Source organism: Ictidomys tridecemlineatus, chromosome 1, assembly GCF_052094955.1.
Source record: "Ictidomys tridecemlineatus isolate mIctTri1 chromosome 1, mIctTri1.hap1, whole genome shotgun sequence".
In the NCBI taxonomy this organism is placed as follows: Eukaryota; Metazoa; Chordata; class Mammalia; order Rodentia; family Sciuridae; genus Ictidomys; species Ictidomys tridecemlineatus.
Window position 1 is genome coordinate 192,311,563 of NC_135477.1, and position 12,731 is coordinate 192,324,293.

Here is a 12,731-nt window from a genome sequence, read left to right on the forward strand (position 1 = left end):
CATCAATATGTTTAATTTTTAATTATATATCAGTTAATAAATAAATAAAATGTGGAAAAATAAAAGAGAAATAAAAAGAGACTTGATGAGAATGTAAAAAGGTATCTTACAGATTTATAGGCATAGTTTAATATAATGTTAGAGCTATCAAAGAGATCATTAATTTTATATTATATTATATTTGATTTATGACATATATGTACTTTATAAATTCACATGCAGAATTATTCAACAGTGAATTAATTTGACATAAAGAAATGGTTCTAAATTTAAAACACTAATATAAATCAAATTAGTGTATTATTCCTTTCATGGCAAAACCTCTTAGGATCTTTGCTAACTAAACTTAGTTTCCTTTTATTAATTTATTTACTGGTACAAGAATTGAACTCAGGGGCATTTACCACTGAGCCATATCCTCAGCACTTCTTTGTATTTTATTTAGAGACAGGACCTCACTGATTTGCTTAGGGCCTAAATTGCTGAAGCTATCTTTGAAGACATGATCTTCTTGCTTCATCCTCCTGAACTGCTGGGCTCCCTTTTAGTTTTTAATTTCTAAATGCTGGCATGTGTATTTTAGATAAACACAAGTTAGGCAGCCTTTCACAATTTTTAAATAATTACACTTTTAGAATTGCAATAAACTATATGTTCATATTATTGGATGCAGGCCTCACATTTTTTTGAGGGAGGGAAGAGAGAGAGAGAGAGAGAGAGAGAGAGAGAGAGAGAGAGAGAGAGAGAGAGAGAGAGAGAATTTTTCAATATTTATTTTTTAGTTCTCAGCGATACAACATCTTTATTTTATTTTTATGTGGTGTTGAGGATCGAACCCAGCGCCCTGCACATGCCAGGCAAGCATGCTACCGCTTGAGCCACATCCCCAGCCAGGCCTCACATTTTACTCTGAGAGATTTAAACCAATAAAAAATTTAAACATTTATGCAAATATTTTATCTTATGTTATATGTTATGTGCCATGTCTATTTTATTGCATGTAACAGTTACCATTAGAACACTATCCTGTGCATTAGATAGCTCACCAGCTACTTAGCAATGCAAATAAAAATAAGCAAAATCTGTCTGTCACTTGTTAACAACCAATACATATGAAATAGAGAAGCCAGTTAGGTACTTGATATCATTATGTTTTACGATCTCCCATTATCAGAGCTTAGCAGGGTTAAAGAAATCACTCACAGTTGAAAACTGATGGGTCAGTATGTAAGCTTTGCTGCTAGATTTGTCAAACATGGAATGATTTTATGGAGCTATTGTCCCCTAATATAAGACTGTCTCTTCACCTGCACAAGTGCTTCTCTGGTACTATTTGTTTAAAAACTGGCATTGAAGTCTAGTGTCTGAAAAAATATGTGACATGTTTGTGTGCGTGTGCATGTGTGTCTGTGTGCACACACATGAGCATGTGTATCCATTCATGGAAAGAGGCACAACAAATTAATTGTTTACTGGGGCAACTCATGCTCTGAACTGAAGAGAAAGAAAGCATAGGAAAAGGAGGTCCAGGCATAGAAAAAAATGTTTCAGAAGCAACACTAAGTAAAAGTGTTTCAGTATTTCAACTGCTCTTCCAAAGGGGAGATCAACTACCTTCTGTTTATTTAGACCTCATTTCTGATTGCTAATACCAAAATGATGGCAACCCCCTAAGTACCTGACTTACAAGAAAGGCAAGATTACAGTTATCCATATTCAGGGTGTTTTGGGAAATATGCCAAGATGTTTGGGAGGTATTAGTAACTATTTAAGCCTTAATACATGCTGCCTATTTTTTGAAGAAACTCTGTGTAGTGAAGGTGCTTTAATATCCTTACAAAGAACTACAAAGAAACCCACCTAGGGTTTGTAGATTAGAAAGCATCACAGATGCAACATTGGACATTTTATATCTCTGCAACTCACTTGTGCTTGAAATCCAGCTAATCAGCTCTTGACAAACTGAGACTATGAGGCTAGATTAAAGGGGAGATTGCCACAGCAACACTGCTTATATGAAAAAGAAAAAAATGTTTATATATATAATTTTCCTTTTAATATTTTTACCTTAACATTCTCTTCAATCTATTAAGTAAGAATATAAATATAAGAATATAAAGTTTTAAAAAATTTTATGTTACCTATGATCTATGGCAACATAAATAATTCAATATAGCATTTGGTAAATTTATGTTTTAAAAAACCTCTTCAAAAACAATGTAATGGGGAAAATATATTTAAAATATGCATTTATTTTAATTATATAATTCTGCTCCTTGCTACTTCATTTCATAGTCACTTAATAAAATCCATGTTTATTTATAAAAAATTTTCTGATTTCATACACATATTTCATTCAAGGCAGTTAAAAAAGTTCATAAAAAAATTCCCACTAATTTTATTATTAGAAAAATCAATGTAGACAAAATATCTTTCACTTAAACCTATAAGGGTTTATTTTTTTCTTCTATCCCACAATATCACATATTTGTGCTTGGTTAATCTTGAACTTGTTGATGGATTTTTTTAATTTGTAGTTGGACACAATAATTTTTATTTATTATTACTTTTTTTTAATGTGGTGCTGAGGATGGAACTCAGTGCCTCACACATGCTAGTGCCTGTCACTGAGTCACAACCCCAGCCCCAACTGCTATGGTTTTGATAGATTTTTTTTTAAGAAAATCAAAATAACTAAAAATGACAAAATCTCACTTGACTTCACAAAACAAATATATGCAGAAAACATTTTCACAGGTCGAGCAAGACATATAGTCATTTCGACTCCTGAAAAAAATCTAGTCATTTGTTGATACTATCCACTCATTAGCCTTCTGGGGCTTTGGAAATAGAGCCATTGGATGCACTTGAGATTTTGTACAATTCTCAAAAAAGAAAACTTTTACTGTTTCTTCCCAACTATTCAAAATGGCCAGCACTACATACTAAACCCAATACAAATTTTTAAAGTTGAAAAAAATATTAATCCAAATGGAGTCTTTTGGAAAGAGCTGATAAAATATCACTGAAAGGCAACAGTAAAAGCACTTTTTATCATCTACAATGATGTGGAATAATACGGTATTCAGCAGATGCATATTTCTATGCAAGTCTTTTATTATATATGTGAATTCATTACTTATGTATTATAAAATTCTCTTTATAATATACTTTACTTTTATTAAAGAAAAAAATCAGAAAGTACTTACTAGAGACAGAGACAGAACTGAGATTGGAGTGGGATAAGAAAATACTTTAAGAAGTTACAATACTAAGAAAGTTGTAAGACCTTATTTCATGCTTCCTGACAATGATATTTAATCAGACTATAGCTAACAAAAATTTTTAAGAATTAATATTTGACACTGGATCTTCAAGATGAGTGTTTCTTTTAATTCTGAGATAGGACAAGTTCAATTAAAATGCTAAAATCATTAAGGTGTTAGCAGTGGAGATATTGTTGGTTCTTCATGGCATATCACAAAGAGTGTTAATATAGACAATTATTTATGTTGAGCTATCGTCATTCCCACATATGCAAAGTATACTTCTTGCTGAATTTGGGGAATTCAGCAAGGGAATAACTTGCCGGGTGAAAATAAACTGTCTAAAGTCTAAAATAAATACCAAATAGCATACCTTTACACATAAAGGCGGCATCATTGGGAGTTATTTTTAAAAGGTGAAAAGACAGTACTCTCCAAAGAAATACTTTTCAAAGAAAAGAGTTTATTTTCTCTTATGGAAAAGCCTCAAGTATACAACTTGCAAATTAGTCATGCTATTATAATTAATCATTTTATTTCTTCAGTAAATCTTCAGTATAATGTCTTGAAAAGTTTAAAATATTTTATAATGTTACTAGCTCAAAATGACCAATATGTTTAGAAATAACATTTGCTATAATTCATAAAACACATTGCCTTCCAGGCACTACATGATTTAAATACATAATTTGTCTAATCTTCTTAAGGTACTATACCATGTTAGGGCACTTGCTCATAAAGGTTGTATAAACTAGCTTATTCGGGATTCAAAGCAAGATAGTCCACACAGGAGAGTACACATTTTACCACTACTCTCTACCACCTCCTGGGGGAAATGATTCTGCCAGGGCCTGCTATGCATTTGAAAGCCATTGTTTAAACTGCAAGCAATCAGAGATGTCAGATGTGCAAACTTTTTTCTCATTATGAAAGTAAATGTGTGAGTTTCAAGCAACTAAAAGGGAAAGTGAGCATAACAAATGTGCCAAAAGATGACACTTTGTAAATGTTAAGAAAAGAGATGGTAGCACTTAAATTCTTCAGCAGGGATGTCACAAAGAGACTCCCATTCAAAACAAAAGCATAACACAACAAATGGTTATATTTCACATTCAAGGTCATTCCATTTAAATTATACAGGAAACTAGAGTGGCAGTCCCTCATAAATTATGTTCAAACAGAATCATCTCATTGACCTTGTTTCCAAAACATTAAAGATATTTTATTTCTAAAATAATTAACTGATCAATATGTTTAAACATTTCTATTATTTGTATTATAAAAGCAATATAGCTTACATTCTATGGAGGAAAGTCAATCTTTATTGGCAGAAAATTTGACATAGTTCATTTTTTAACTTTCCAAATTAAAGGAAGTATAGAGGTTTAACTTTACTATATTAGCCTAAAGTCAGTTAAGAAGAAAGCATGACTCTTAATAAATGTGGATCTACTTCCCTTTGAAGATGTCTTTGAAAGCAGCAATAGCAGGGAAAGCAATGGAGATCTTCTCTCTAGCACTGAATTTCAAAGGCCTTATTTGGCCTATCTTCCACATAGGATGAATCAGAAAACGTTTTTGCCCTTTATTTTCCATTGTGAGATATCTAATGGGAAATAAATCCAGGCTCTGTGGGCCTGGATGCATTAGCAGCCATATAGTGCTAGGAATGTAGAACACAGGGTTTATGCGATGGTCAGCTATGAACTTCAGTGATAAACAAAAGAAAAGGCAAAAGAATAACCCTTAGCATTCCACCCAAGGAACTTTCTTTGACTTGGTCTGATACATGAATGAGATCATAAAACAGAACTGCTAATTTAGAAGTAAATACTTTGAGGAGGAAAGTTTATTGTCATAAATGAAAAAGCCATAATTCATAAAAAAAATTGTGTGTGACAATAAATGGTATTTTTCATATATGGCTCAATAATATGTGGCTTAAAGGAGATATCTTAAACTATAAAGGGAAACTCCTTAATTTAATTAAAACTTTTGAAAAAATGGGTTTGAAAGCATTTAAATAGTAAAGAAAAAATGATATCTATCTTGTTTAGTATGACATAAAGTCCTAGTAGCTCATCTTCTTTTAAAATTAAAATAATCTAAAATTATTATGACTATAATGTAAAGTTAGTCAAATTAATACATAAAATTTGATAAAATAATGTGATTTTTATCTGGTATATATTTTATCAATATACTTGTTATTCATACTTTCATTTTCTTTATAGAATCTGCCTTAGTTTAACAGTAATTATTCATGTAGTTTTGTAGGATGCTCAATATCTGAATGAATATTCAAAAATCATCTCATTAATATTTAAAAATACAACTGCTAACAAATGATGCTTAAGCTTTCAGCTATGCTAGTTTTTTGGCTCTACAGAAATATAACTACTGAGCCAAGAGTTTCTACATGATTTTCCAAAAAAATGAAATCTGTACTAAAACCCAAGAAATAACACTACATTTATGGTTTTGAAATTTTTACTTTGTTTACAGTGATAAATTAAATAAATTATTTGACAAATAAAAGAATGACTTCAACAAGAGAGTTACTCTACTTAAAAGAGTATATAAGAGATTATATGTTCCACAAATGGTAACAGAAGCAATTCCTTTTCTTTCAGTCAGCAGTGATTCAGGAGGTGAATCAGGTACCCATGGGGGTTCTTTGAACAAGGGTACAAAATTCTATCATCAATGAAGCTGTGATGCCTAGAACTGAGGGCTAATATATGATGCAAAGTGATATTAACTTAGATATATAACTTCCTGTGCAGATATTCCCTGAATTCTAAAAGCAACAATCCTCCAAATAAAATATAATACCAAAGTTTAGTGATCAGAGGCTGTCTTCTAATAGCAGGTTACAAATGACACCTAGTTCAAGTCTCTGTCTTACAAAGGAATCCAGGGAAAATAATCATTTTAGCTTCTTCATGAACACCCACAATCACAGGAAGCTCAATTTGCAATATTGCTCAGAGACTTTTGGAAAGCTGTGTTAGAAAGCTTGTTGTTTAAATAAAGATAAAGATGCTGCAGCCTTTTAAAATTTTTCCATATATTCATCTTAGTCTTGTCTTGTGGGCTGTCACGGGATAGTCACAATTCCTTTTTATAACTGATAGCTTTTCAATATTTAATGACAACTTTTATGCCCTCACTTTTTCAAAGTGTTTCCATTGAATTTTTATGGAAATGAAATACTCAGTACTCAACACTCAATAATTTCCCTTTCTTTCTCTTTTGGACACATTATTGGTTGCTAGTATTAAAGTTTGCCAAAGATGATATAAATATATAGTACTCAGAATAAAATACTACAACATTTAAGAGGCATTCACCATTGCAAACCACAATTGGGCAATTGATCCCTTGATAGGACACTATTAGTTCAACTTATGAATGTGTTAAATTTTGCAACCACTTTTCATTACTAATACCAAGCCCATGGTCAAGGAAAACATGACTATTAGTTATGCAGTACATTTTTGTACCCTAAGTCAGAACTTAACATTTATATCTATTGCTATTAGGTAGTAGCATGACATAAAATATGCTAACACAAGTCTCAGTGTTTGTCTTGGGTGTGTCATATTGAAAAACACCAACATACTGTATTACCTAACTCATATTCTTCAGTGTCATATTAATGTACTTTTGTGTCTCACAAGTTGCATCAGACTGTATAAAGTCATCAACTATTAATACTAAAATTCCGATGAAAACATTTTTGTATGACAATTTACATTTAAAATTTCTTTTTTCTCTTGCTAACTTTTAGATAACTGTTTTAGACAAAATTTCATAGCACTCAGAAAATTTAAAGTGCTGTCCCTAAGACCGCTTCTTGATAGTTGATCATGCAATAGGATTAAGTGGTCATTCATAGTAGAGACATTGATATATATGCTCAACCCCATCTTTGAGGCAGGATGATTTAACATTGACAACAAACCTTAGATTGACATTCATGTGCAGCATACATACATACATGTGGCACATGAAATGTGCATGAAGCCATAAAATGATATGTATGTATGTAATCACGTGTGAAAAACAGATACACTGGTTTACACTAGTTAAAGTCGCCCTCTATTTAAAGTCATATTTTATCTCATGCTCTTCTCCTTTGCGACAATTTTCTGTTAAGCAAAGACGAAGTTAGCGGGAGAGTCCTGAAACATTCATCTCCCTAAGTCCACGTCACAGCCTTGCACTGTGGCTCATCAAAGTCAGGTTGGAGCTGAGGGAGTCTGAGCTGTAACCAGCTGGTATTCCCATCCAACTCCTCCCCAGAAACACGCCCCTCCAATTCCTCAGCCAGAGGAGAGCCCAACCACAGGAGGACTTCCATTCCATGAGGACACCCCCTGAGTAAAGTATACTCTGGGAACCATCCTCCGCTCTCGACCCCCCAAAAGTAGAACGCGCAGCTAGCGCCGCGCCTCCTTCCGGAGCCTCCTCCCGACTGCTGGCTAGGGGTGAGCGCCGGGGTTAGTCAGTCCGCACGTGACGCGCTATGCCCACATGACACCACCGTGGGCGGGGGAGGGGGACAGGGGAGTGAAGCAGGGAAAAAGTTACAGAAGACCCATCAAAGCTCCCAAAGCAATTTATTCCTTCTCCTCCTCGCCAGTTAGTGGTTCAGGGATATCTAGGGAACAACTGGGGATCCAGGCATCTCCAGTCTAGTTCTCAAAAAACTGGACGCAATTCTCCACTGGTCTCCCACCCTCTGCTCCTCCCAGCCCCGCTGGTTATGCCGCTGCACCCTGGAGTTGCTCCTTCGTCCTTTCTTTCCCTTCCTTCTCCATCCCTCCTTCTTTCTTTCCTTCCTTCCTTCCTTCCCTCAAAGCTCTTCGTCCACTGCGGGCGATGCCACTGACGCACATTCAATTTGCCCCGGGAGCTCCGAGGAGGTCAGACAAGGCCGAATACCTTCCAAAGGGGAGGGTCTAACTACGCAAACAAAGTTGCACGCCACACCGCAACCTGCTCCACCCCTCCCCTCGGCCCCCCAAGTCGGATACCCGGCACAGTTCACTTGCACCTCTGGTCCTCTCTCGACCCCACCCCACCATCGCGCAACACACCCCCTTCCACACGCGCGCCCACTCTGGCATTGCCCCGCTCCGCAAGCCGTCCCTCTGCCTGGCAAAGGACCCAGCCAGCCGCTGCGCTCACCTTGCTTGACACACTTGAGCCGGAGGGGGTCCTTGCAGTGTTTGATCACAGCCAACACGTCCCTGATGGTGAGCCCCGCCACGGGGGTCTCATTCACCTCCAACAGCAGCTCCTCCGACACCAACTTGCTGCCGCTTTCATAGGCCACCTTGCCGGGCTTCACCTCTCCCAGGTAGGGGAACTGTCCATTCTCGGCGCCCCCTTTCAATTCAAAGCCCAGCTGCCCCTCCGGGTTCCTGCCAATGACACTCTCATGGACTTTGCTAGTCCAGTGGCTTTTCTTTTTCAAGCTTTTGGACATGGCAGTGGGGTGAGTCTCCTCAGTTCCTGGGGTTCCTTTGGGGAGGGTGTTGGTATTGAGAGAACGAGGATGGAGGAGCAAGGGGGCAAAGGGGTGAGAAGAGCAGACTTTGCCTTCCTCCCCCCTCTGTTCGGTGCTTTCCCTCTTCTTTGGATGAAGTGTGGACGAGGAAGGGGGAGGATGAGAGGGACGGCTGGGCAGAGGTAGGAGAGCTTGGGTGAGGTTGTGCTGTCCCTTGAATGACACTCAAGGCTGTGGCCCCGCAGCAGAGGAAGCTGTGGTGGCGGCGGCGGCGGCGGCAGAGCCAGAGGAGCAGTAGCGAGCGGGTGGGGTGGGGGTGGGGAGAGAGGGTAGGGATGCCGGGGGCCACTCCTGCGTGGTGCGAGTGGGAGCGCGCGCGCGCGCCTGGGTGTGTGTTGTTAGCTGATATCCATGGCAGCTGCAGAGGCAGCGTCAGGGAGGGAGTGTGTGTGTGTGTGTGTGTGTGTGTGTGTGTGTACTAGTTGTACTGTACTGGCAGAGGGGAGGAGGCAAAGGAGGAGGGAATAAGCAGGAGAGGGAGGAGGGGCGCGCGCGCACCGGGTGGAGAGCCAGGGAGGGCTTCGCCGCTGTATCCCTCCCTCCTCAGCTTGACCCGGTAGTGAAGGCAGAGAGAGAGGCAGGCTGGGTCCGCCTGGCAGCCTACGGGAGGAGGCGGGAGTGGGGAAGGAGGGGAGACGAGGCCCGGTGTGGGGAGGCCAGCAGCAAGGGCCGCTAGCCCAGTGCGGACCTTTCTTCAGCCCCTGTAGTGTCCCAGCAGTGCGCTAGGCTGCAGCGCGAAGAGGACGCCCAGACTTCCTCTGACCCGAGCTCGGATGGAACAGAAATAGAGGGACCTCAACAGCTGGCGAACCGAGTGTCTGATGTCTCTTGGAGCCGGATCCTACCGTGAGAAAACTGGGGTGCAGAGACCTGGCGAGGAACTGCAGAAGGCCTGGGAGCCTGGAGGTCTGCGGTGGGGAGGAAGTCACTGTTGAGAGAGGCTGCATCGCTTCACTTTTACAGTTGCTTACTCTTTGCAAAGTTCTCAGAAGTCCCCCTCTGAGAAGGGAAAGTTAGAGAACTGAAGTCTGGTTACTGTGATTGCGGGGAGAAGGTGAAGCAGAATCTTGGACTTGGAGCCAGGACTGAAACTTAGCAGAGAACGGGGGTTGTCTCGTGACAGGGGATTCTAGGGATCTGAGTAAGGGGTTTCACTTTTTTCAGTAGGAGGAGCGGGAAGAAGAGGGCTACTGGGGTGAAGTTGGAGAGGAGACTGTTGCAGAGAGCAACCTCCACAGAGAAATGGACAGCTTAATCCCAGACCAGAGGCCCAGGGAAGGCAGGGCACGCCCTGCCCAAAAGAGATGCCAGTCAGACTTGTACCTAAGGAAGAAACCTTAAGATGATCTAGACAACCTCCTGCTACAGTGAAAAGAAAGAAGGTTTTGATCTGGACTGGAATTGAACTCTCTAACCCCCAACTGTCTCATTTCCTTTCACCAAGTTTTCAACCAGGAGGAAAGGTGAGGACAGGGCTCAAGAAAGCAGGAGGGCTGCTGATTTTCACTCTTAATGCCCTACAACGAGTGTTGTAGGACATTAAGAGTGATTTTTAAAATTTTTCTGTAACTGATAAATGAATTTCATTTGCTTAACTTTCAAATGATATGTTTCAGACAAAAAAAAAAAAAAAGTCTAACACCCACTCATCTTTTTAAATCAGTGAACAAAAAGCATTGAGCAGTTAGGATTCTTGATGTCTGAGATGAAGGGAATGTGGGAGGCAAGCAGTACAGTTAAAAATGCTTGGGAGGACCCAAACAGAGGGGGATTGAAGCCAGCCTCTGCTACTTAGGAGGAGCCAGGAGCATAGTATCAAGGAAACTCAGCTGAGACTCAGTTTCCTGCTTTGTTAAATGGGATTGATACTACTAATTTGAGAGGGCTGTGGTGAAGACGAAGTTAGGAAAAGCAGGCAGAACTCTTGCCTGGGACAGGTGAGTAGGTGTTCAAAATGGTAATTTCCTTCCTCTTTCCCTCCCTCACTGTTTGGGGGGAGAAAAAGATCAAGCTAGGTCAGAACTGAAGAAGAACTTAAAGAAGGTTTGTTTAGCTTTGTGTCTTTTTTCATGTAAGAAATCAGATCTCCAAAGAGTCGGCTGTGGCTGGTGAGGATTACTCAGTGATCCAGGGCCAGTGCCTGGATGTAAAACTAGAGCTGCAGGGAGTGTTCAGAAACAGGCAAGATTTTGTAGCAAAGCCCAGTCTCACCAGAGGATGTTAGGTTTTAGCAGGATGAGGCACTATCCTAAGTGGAAACTGAAAGTGAGAACAAAATATGTATTGGTTTAACACCAATTATGGGTTACCATGTATGGGTAGACAAATACTTATTAAGTTCTAAAAATATATCAGATATATATATCTTCTGTAGGCTTTATACTATGTATTTCTCCTAATACCTTAATAACGCAGACATTCTTTTCATCCCTTTTTACATGTAAGGAAACTGAGGTACACAGGGATGTATTTTTGGAAGGCTACAGATCTAGTTGGTGTTGATGCAAGCATCCATTCAGTGTTTGTTTGCTGCAGACTTTGTCTCAGTCACTGTGTTGAACTCTCTCCCATGAACTTACCATGCATCATACCAGCTATGAGTATATAGTGCCTCCAAAGTTTGGTTCTATTCCATCTTTTAGGGACAGTTAGGAAAAATATAAAACTAATGGAGCAGGAATTTGAGAACATGCTCATCCTTCAGAACCCTGTGAAGTCATGGAAGTGCATGCCAGTTAATTTAGTGTTCCTCAGCTCCAAATCTACTCTTGTTTGTCCTGAATTGTTATATTGGAGCTAAAATCTGTAATATTTGCTGTCATTTAGCACAATATTAGGCTTTGTCAGCAGAAGGCACTAGATTGGCACAGACAAAAAGGAGGGGCTCTTGGTCACTCAGTGACTTTTAGGCCAGTGTGTCCAAGAGATCATTGTTACCCACTCTCCAGTAAATTTGGGTAGTTCTTCAGTCTGTGGCTTCCCTGTCAATCTCACTGACATGTCAGTAGGTGGCTCCTACCAAGTTTTACCAGCATTGCAGCTGGTGAATTACTGCCAGCCCAGTTAGCAACACCTGAACAAATCTCGAAGCCATCCAGTGAGCCATGGCATATTTTTTTCCAATAAGGTCTGACTCTCAGCCTTGTAGAATGGTGGGTGAAGATTGGGGGAGTTCTTCCATGATATTAGCCTCCTGATTACTCCAGAGGCAGTGACTGCTTCTTGTATCTGCTATCACTGCATTCTTTAGTGGTCTCTATTCTTTTAGTAGTTGATCGCTTTTGTTACTTAATAATTCTTCATATTAATTTTTTCTCTTTCAGTTTTGATACATGGTATAAGAGGAACCCTGAAGAGATTTTAATCTTGGGAGTCAGAAATTGATACTGTCTTTATTTAGAGAAACTTGTGTGACATCTCATAGATTATACCTTAATCTGAAAAAAATGAGGTGGAGATATATATATATATATATATATATATATATATATAATTATATATATTATTTATTTTAAAAAATAATATATATATATAAATTAAAAACAGGGTTAAGTATCATGTAAAATTTGAACTTGAAAGCTGTCAGAATTGAAGATATTAATTATCAGTATAGAAAATAGGGTAACCAGAAAATGAGGATATTTTCTATAAAAATTGGGATTTTACTGGGGAAGGGATTGATAGAATTTCTTGTCAAATTTATTGCCATCTGATGAATATTTTTGTTTGTATTGACTACCTTTTCAAAGATGAAAACAAGCTGTGAGTCTCAAATAATTTCAAATTTCCAGCTGTAAAAAAAAATATGGCTGAAATCACAGCAATTTTGAAATGCTAGGTTCAGAATAATGTAGTTCATTTGTATTCTGGCATCTTTCAGGTTTGCT

General features: G+C 38.7%; 1 protein-coding gene and 1 long non-coding RNA gene across 2 annotated transcripts in view; one reads left to right on the forward strand and one right to left on the reverse strand.

The window, feature by feature from the left end:
* LOC144364864 (membrane-associated guanylate kinase, WW and PDZ domain-containing protein 2-like) overlaps positions 1-9,248 on the reverse strand; it is a 396,247-nt gene extending 386,999 nt beyond the window's left edge. Inside the window, exon 1 of the mRNA XM_078014864.1 lies at positions 8,463-9,248. Coding sequence (XP_077870990.1) covers positions 8,463-8,763 — 301 coding nt within the window. The 5' untranslated portion in view covers positions 8,764-9,248. The remainder of the gene's footprint in view (positions 1-8,462) is intronic.
* LOC144364865 (uncharacterized) lies at positions 8,494-12,301 on the forward strand. The gene is made up of 3 exons (XR_013422965.1): positions 8,494-8,634; positions 9,543-10,307; positions 12,168-12,301. It is a non-coding gene; the product is annotated as an uncharacterized LOC144364865 (long non-coding RNA).
* The last annotated feature ends 430 nt before the right edge of the window (positions 12,302-12,731 follow it).